Source organism: Rhea americana, unplaced genomic scaffold (genome assembly GCF_003343005.1).
Source record: "Rhea americana isolate MKP2758 unplaced genomic scaffold, rheAme1 scaffold_396, whole genome shotgun sequence".
Lineage (NCBI taxonomy): Eukaryota > Metazoa > Chordata > Aves > Rheiformes > Rheidae > Rhea > Rhea americana.
The window spans coordinates 422,835-430,378 of record NW_028186530.1 but is presented as its reverse complement, the minus strand read 5'-3'; the positions used below and the strand labels follow the sequence as shown (position 1 = coordinate 430,378).

Below are 7,544 nucleotides of genomic sequence, written 5' to 3'. Positions count from 1 at the left end.
GGGGGAGGGGGCATTAGGGCTGAGGCATGGGGGAGTGGGGGGAATGCCATCTTCCCACCAGTAATACCCACACCCAGAAACCACCTCCCTCCTGGTCTCCCTATTTCCGTAGCCACTTGGAAGCCCAGGGGTCCCCCTGGACCCCTGGGCACACCACAGTCCAGGGCCACACGGCACAGCTTCGGGTGAACCTAACGATCAAAACTCCGTTAATACACAGTTAACTGCTGATCACAGTCAGATACTCCACCACCTTCTGCACAAGGGATGAAGAACCAGAGGGTTCTTCACACTAAAACCCAAACCACCCCAGCTATTTATTACAATTACTCTTAAAAAGAACCCAAGCCTGTCCAGGATCCCCCACCCACCAGCCAAACCTCTTTACTAGAGCACACAATACTGCACAAGCAGGAGGAACAGGATTTATGTTGCATACTTAAAAATCTACCCTGTAGGTCCCACATAAGAGCAGAAAAGGGAGAGGTTGGTGGCAGGCAGCCCAGGAGGTGCTGCCGGAGCGCTGGCAGTGCAGCACCTTTCCCCCTTGTTCCTGGTGCTGTTCAGATGATACCAGTGGGAGTGAAGACGGGGGGGACACACAGCGTCTCCGCAATCTCCCAGCCACAGGACAGGGGAGTGCAGACGCTCTCACGATCCTCTTCTGCTTGCGGTGGCTTCCCCTGAAAGAGCTGGATGGCTTCCCTGTAAGTACAAAACACCCATGAAAARCACTGCAGGATCCAGCCGGGAAGCAGGGAACTGAGAGGCTCTCCCAGCACAACAGCCCTGTCTGCGTGGCTACAGCTGAGCTGCCCATGGCATCGCCAGTGAAAAAATATCTCAAGTCTGCCAGTATTTAGACACTGCGGGTTTTGCCTTTGAGACAATGCTTTTACCCTGAATCTCCAGGTGCCAGGGAATCAGAACAGACCTTCTTCCTGGATCAGAGAGCCCAGCTCGAGGCAAAGTTAGTATCTTTCATGGGAGACAGCTCAGTCCCCTCTCCCCACTCGCCCTTGCTGTGGAGTCACAGGACTGTCTCTTACCAGGCCATGCGGGACATGGCATAGTTGATCTGTGGCTGGGGACACCCACCAAGCAGGGATGAAGCTGTGATGGTGTAGGCACCCATGTCCTCGAAAATCAGCCAGTCCCCGACCTGCAGCTCGGGCAGCTCCAAGCCATCAGCAATCCGGTCCTCTRCATGCCCTGGGGGGCCCCGGAGGCTGCTGCTGTACGAGGGGTGATCTGGGCAGGGCTTCTACAGGGGAGAGATTGAGTGGACACAGATGAGGGCACCTCCACCACAGAGCTGTGCTGCTTTATGCAAGATAAGAATCTGGACCCAAACCTGGGGGGCTAGAGCCTGCCTTGAAGTAGTATGACTTGAACAGAAGGCGGAAAAACAAGACAGTAGAACAGGATGGGTCTGTTTGGGTCACATTAATGCCAAGTATCAGCCAGGGATGGCACAGGAGAAGCAGATCAAAAAAGGACAAGGCCCAGAGACCACCTTCTGAAATGTCTGATCCCAAGAGCCGCTGGCTACAGCCCAAGGTTTCATCTGCRATGTTCCTCAAGCTAAAGACTAACAACCTTCCCATACAGCTTCATTCCTCACAGCCTCCGCTCTCCTCTGTTGCGGAGCCTGGAACCAGCCACGGTGCAAGGGTGAGTAAGTTTGTGAGGGACCTGCTGGGCTCTTCCCAAACTAGCCAGTTCCTCACCTTGTGCAGAAGTGGCCGGGGGCAGGGGCTGTCAAACAGGACGCAGTTAAAGGAGCCATAGATGCCATCACTGAGGTGATACACGATGCTCTTCTTGCTGCCAGACTCTTCCTCTGCAGGTAGCAGGGMGAAAGCTCAGGGGGGCACGGACACACAGGCAGACCCGTCCCACTGTCCCACCTACCCTCTGAGCCAGGCTGGCCTGGGGGAAACTCTTCCTTGGCAGTGACACTGGCTGCAAAGGTGAAGGCTGAGGTGACGTAGTATCGCCCTGGCCTTGCCACAACCTCCACCCCACAGCCTTCTGGGAAATACAAGTCCAAGGCAGAGTTTATCGCAGCAGCAATCTGGATGGGGAGAAGATGTTCCCTCTTGGTTAGCTCAACCTCTCCACATAGCGCAGGGCAAGGAGCCAGGCCCAGTGCAGACACCAAGGCGCCTCCAGCCTCACTCTTTATGTGCCAAGTGCAGGCATCAGGAGCCAAATACCTCTTCGAACCGGGCTCTGGTGTCCTCAGGACTAGGGAATCCCCCACCGATGTCCAGGATGCGCATCTGGTAGCCCAGCTCCATGCCCATCTCAAATGCCAGCTGGGCTTCAGCTACAGACTGAGCGAAGGCCTGGGGGTCCAGACAGTGGCTCCCAAGGTGAAAGCTGAAGGTAGAGTCCCCATTCAGCAGGGCTTGCCCATCCTCGGGGAGAGCAGCAAGGGGACATGGCACCGGGGGATACTCACATGTCAGCTTTCCAGCTAGGCAGCTCTGTGCTTCCCTCCTGCCATCCAGGGTGAGGCTGCCAGACCAACCCCAGGGACCCCTCAGACCCTGCCTGCAAGCCAAACCCACTCCAAATTGGCCCCAACCAGGTCAATCCCTCCAGATCCCAGCCTCCACCTTGCTCTCAGCCACTACTCCTCTGTAAGGCTCCATGGACCCCTGATCTGCTCCAGAGGGGCAGAGCTTCCCTTGGTCCTGTGCAACAGGGGCCAACCACCCCTACAGCAAAAGGACAAGTGCCATACCTGATGCCAACAACTTCCACAGCCTGCTCCTTTGCCGTCTCTAGCAGGTGCCGGCAGGACGTGAGGGTGGCCCCAAACGTCACACTTYGACAAGGAGAGGGGCTGAAGTCAGTAGCAATACCCAACAACATCCTGCAGAGTGAAGGGATGCTACACTGAGATATCTTTGCACCCTTTATTAACCCCRCACGCCTTCCCAGCTCCCACTAACACCCCACTCCAATGGTGCTACCAGGTCCTGCATCAACACCTACCTGGCACGAGGGTGGCTCCTGGCCACCTTGTTTAGCTCCACCTCATTATCAAAGGTCATCAGCCGCACACCGTGGTTGGCTGCRTATTTGATGTGGGCAACCTGCTTGCAGGGGCTGCTGTAGAAGATCTTGTCAGCTGGAACCCCAATGCTTCGAATCTGGGCAATCTCTGCCTGTGGAGAAACGGCACATATTTGTAGGCCCATCCCTGGGCCCAACACTGCCCCTGCTCAGCCATGATTGGCTCCAGACATCAGCCAGCTTGCAGCATTGCAAAAGGCAAACAGCCAGGATTACAGCCTGGCCTTTTCCAGGTCAAATCACAAGCGCTCAAAGGGATCATGATGGATTTTGTCCTGGCTGGAGCAGGCAGCAGGAAGATGTTTACAAGCAGCACAAGAGCAAAAGGAGAGGAAACCAATGGAACAAGTTAGCAGGTGTGAATTTGGTGCATGTCTACCCTGCAAGCTGCAGTGAAAGGGTTAAGGCTGCAACACYGGCCTGAGTTCTAATGACCCCTCGCTCTTCCCTTGCACTTTCTCCCCCTGGTAACACCTCCTATTTAATTACATACAAGTAAGTGGTTTAACTTTGGATTCTCCCCGGCTGTGAGCTAATGACAAGCAAAGGGGATTGGGGRGCTTTACGCTCAGCTCTAAAGCGACCAAGAGGCGACAGCTGCAGCAGTGGTAGCACAGGGATGTGCCCTGCCACTAGCCAAGCCTGCCAGCTAGGCCACCGTTTACACAGGGAGGAAATGTCGGTCAAAGGGGACAAGTGCCTGAGTCACCACACAGAAGGACGGGGATTTCTCGGCTGTGTCGGGAGGGTTTTGACAGCAGGGGGAGACTCCTGCCATTGTAAATGTCTGCTAGGAAGTGGGAGTGGAAACCTAGAAAACAAGGGTGAGTTCAGCCACTTTCTCACAAATGCCCAAAGGATGCTCAGCCAGAGTTGTCCTCCCACAACCCTACCTTACTGGCACAGGCAAAGCCTGCCCCCAGCTCAGCCAGCAGCCGTACCACTCCTCTGCTGCTGTTGCACTTAACAGGGAAGTAAGTTTTCACCCGGGGCAAGGCCTTCAGGAAGCACAGATGTTTCTTCACAATGTCGCCAAGGTCCGCCATAAAGAAGGCTCCCTGGTCGCTCTAGAACAAGGCCAGAGTGGACAGCAGTCACCTCTCCACAACCAGCTCTGTGAAGGAAGTGATGGCTGCAGGCCCTGGGGACAGTAGAGCCCCCGGCCCTTACCGTCTGGCACAGCTCCACAAGGAGGTTCTCTAGGAGGTCTCTAGTGGTGAAGCCTTCCTCCACCATCATGAAGTCGGATTCATCCAAGTATCCATTCATGGCCAAGATACGATAACACTGTTTTAGAGCCTCCTCGAGCAGGATGTAGTTTCTAAGTATGCAACACTGGAAAGAGAAAAGGAGTATTAGAGGCAAGGCCCCAGGGACTGCACCAGCAGACACCACTACCTGAACTGCAAAGTGCTCCCTGTGCAGGCTGCATGGAGCAGCACTGCCCTGGTAGAGCTGTTGGCATGCTCTCCTCCRGACCAGCAGCTCAGCTAAGACACCKACTGTGGGCTAAAGCATCTTCTCCAGGGGGAGGAAGGATATTTCTCAGCAGCTCAGAGCTTTGCCTTCGCATCTAGGAGCCCCGTCTTCTTTAGCAGCAGTTCAGGCACCAACATAGTTAACAACAAAGACAACTTCATTGGAAAGTGAATGGCCTATATATGCCAGAACATGTTCCTTCATCTGTCATGCTCCAGCTTGGAGTTAGACCTGCAGCACGTTGAGCAGGGTAAAATTCCCTTGCGATTTCCAAACAGATGAAGTCTTGCAGTCCCACTTTCCCAGACACTCAAGTACAACAAAAGGGGAGGCATCATTAAAGAGCTCACTCACACCAGCCAACCTGGAATGGTCTGGATTCACGTTGTGGTTCTAGTTCAAGYAGGTGCACATCCCTCCCGTGACAGTGTGTGCAACAAGGGGACAAGCTAAAGCTACACAGCGTTATTTCCTGGCTCACACACTTAGCAGTGCAGCTTTAACAATCTCTTCCCTTGGATCCAGCCCATCCCGTAACCCAGGGAGCTGAAGGCCCAGCATGAGCTTGCAGGAAACATTTCCACCCCAGTAATTCAATTCTAACTCCAAGGCTTTTACAGAAACATGGCCCCTCTGATTTGAAATGCCTGGGAAACAAGAGGTTGCGTTTTTCAGAGCTGCACGCTGACCCCTCCTCTGCAGAGACCTACTTACGATATTTCAGATAGACTAGAAGACCACACTGACCCCAGAGTGGTAGTTTGTTGTAATCCATTGAGCAAGCACCAACAGCAAACCCCAAAGATGGGGAACGGGGAGAACACTGCGCTATGAAGTTCTCAGAGCTCTGTACTTAGGAAAGGAGAGCCATTCCTCTGGCCCTTCCTTTCACTCCCCAAAGCCATCGCCGACCATCACCCAGCAGCCAGCCCAGCTTGGGCACAGCAACAACGAGGAATTAAGTGGGTCACTCCTGTCAGCCTTGTGCAGACATGCCCCATGCTGCTCCCTGCTGCCTCAGATATCCCGTCCTTACCAAGGTCCAAAGCCTCCCTCGTGGGTGACTAGGTGTTATGCCAGGGGGGCCCTCCAAGGAACGCCGAGCTCCCGCAGCACCCCGAGGCTTGGCTGTTGCTGGGGGTCCAAGATCTCTGGGGAGAAGCGGTGCAAGGGGTCAGCAAGGGAGAGGGAAATGGTGGCAGGCTCTCCACCTCATTCCCCAAACTCAGCCTGCGCAAGCATCTCCCTGAGGCCCCCTCCTCACTGTGTCAGGCAAGCCACCTTCCCCAGCACCCCTCCATGCCCGGCGCAGGGGCCCCAGCCCCGTTACCTTAAAAAGCATTTAAACAGATTATGCCCATGGGTCTCCCAAGAGAGTGAATTGGCCTCAGCGGCAGCTGTTCCTCCTGCCCCGGTCCCCCGCCTGCCTGGGGCCCCTGGACCAGCTTATCCTGTGGGGGGGGCTCAGACCCCCTTATATTCCCCCTGCTCCGCCTCACAACCGTGGCCATGGCAACCGAGCCAGGCCACCCCATTGGCTGAACCGCCTCCGAGCATCCTTCATCCCCTCCTTCTTCCCCTCCCAGCAACCGCTGAGTGAGGATGCCCCCCCCCTTACCCGCCCCCTCCCAGAGCTGCAGCTGCCTCTTCCCACCTCGGCAGTCACCCTGGGTCTCATCGCATCCCCGCAACGTAGGCAGCGCGTTGCCAGCCCGCTGGCACAGGGCGCTGCGAGCCTGCACACAGCCCGGCCCTGGTGGGGGAGTGCTCATGGCTGCRTATGCATCGCGTGCGCAGGGACCCTCGAGAGGGAGCCAGGCCAAAAATACCTTCTGAAATGCTGCTTCCAGGGAAACAACGCTTCATGCAGYTTAAAGGCTGAGCAGCGTGTTTGGCTGTGAAACCAGCTGGGGAAGGTAGTCAGGCAAGTTGTCAAGGACAGATTCTGCCCTTGTTGCACTGTTGCCAATTTGGTGGGTCCCCCCAGCAGTGGATCCGGCCCCGCTGTATGTGCAGACAACCTGTCTGGCTGCTGAGTCTTGTTTCACATTTCAGCCTTGCCTGCATTTATGCATTTGCAAATGGCTGCACTACTCCATCCCCCACATATCTGAAGCTGGACAGGGGACCTGTCTTTTCCTCTCCTTGTTCATTTGCAATATCCTACCTTGTGTCACTGAGGAGTCGATGCTCTGTGCAGGGGTTGCTGCCCCCACACAGGAGGGGATGAAGGACCTATGGGTTACTTAACTCTGGCCATTCCTGGGTTCCTGTGTTCACTCTGATCTTGCCTTTGCTGCTGACTCTCCTTGCAGCCAGGGCCAAGCAAGCTCTTGTCTCCTGCAAGATCCTGGTCTGTTTTATTGGCAAYGAGGTGCCAGCAGAAGCTGCCAGCATGCTCTCCTGCATATGTGCTGTACGACACACTCCCTGCAGTGAGCAGAGCACACAGAGTCACCCCGAGTCCCCACCTACAGTGGGGAGAAAATGCAGTGAGGTGCAGTGTGGTGCAAGCAGAAGTACAGGGTGATGCAGTAGTTCCTCGTAGTGCTGTGCAGTGCAGCCCATGCAYTGCAGTGCAAAGCAGCTCTTGGCAATGCAGTCCAAACCAATGCAGTGCAGMACAGATGAACTTAGCGTAGTGCAGCATGAGTCCAGTGCCACACAGCACCACTCATGCAATACAGTGCAGTGCCATGCACTGTAGTACACAGCCATGCAGTGAAGCCCAGCCCATGGAGCAGCCAACAGACCACACTGTGCCAAACAGTGCCATGCCAAGCAGCGCCACGCGGTGCAACCCAGGCCATGCAACGCCCTGCCGCGCTGGGCCGTGCAGTGCCATGCCACTCCTTGCAGCCGACGCAGCGCTGCGTAGTGCCCTGCCCAACACAAAGCAGGCAATGCAGTGCCGAGCAAAGCCATGCCGTGCCCTGGAGCCCATGCTGTGTGCCGGGCCGGGTCGGGCCGGGCCGCGC

General features: G+C 55.8%; 1 protein-coding gene across 5 annotated transcripts in view; it reads right to left on the bottom strand.

The window, feature by feature from the left end:
• Positions 1 to 411: 411 nt before the first annotated feature.
• The window catches only part of AZIN2 (antizyme inhibitor 2), an 8,141-nt gene continuing 1,008 nt past the window's right edge, over positions 412 to 7,544 (bottom strand). Inside the window, exons 2-12 of one of the 5 annotated variants that reach the window (XM_085313809.1) lie at positions 6,818 to 6,996; positions 5,603 to 5,717; positions 4,258 to 4,422; positions 3,981 to 4,154; positions 3,007 to 3,179; positions 2,753 to 2,902; positions 2,220 to 2,385; positions 1,915 to 2,077; positions 1,731 to 1,843; positions 1,099 to 1,264; positions 412 to 705 (exon numbers count right to left, since the gene is read on the bottom strand). In XM_085313809.1, the coding sequence (XP_085169935.1) occupies positions 440 to 705; positions 1,099 to 1,264; positions 1,731 to 1,843; positions 1,915 to 2,077; positions 2,220 to 2,385; positions 2,753 to 2,902; positions 3,007 to 3,179; positions 3,981 to 4,154; positions 4,258 to 4,422; positions 5,603 to 5,717; positions 6,818 to 6,975 (1,809 nt within the window). In that variant the 5' untranslated portion in view covers positions 6,976 to 6,996 and the 3' untranslated portion in view covers positions 412 to 439. Of the gene's footprint in view, positions 706 to 1,049; positions 1,265 to 1,730; positions 1,844 to 1,914; positions 2,078 to 2,219; positions 2,386 to 2,752; positions 2,903 to 3,006; positions 3,180 to 3,980; positions 4,155 to 4,257; positions 4,423 to 5,602; positions 5,718 to 6,395; positions 6,997 to 7,544 lie in introns of those variants that run through there. The other 4 variants (XM_085313811.1, XM_085313810.1, XM_085313813.1 and 1 more) reach the window with 4 other exon arrangements.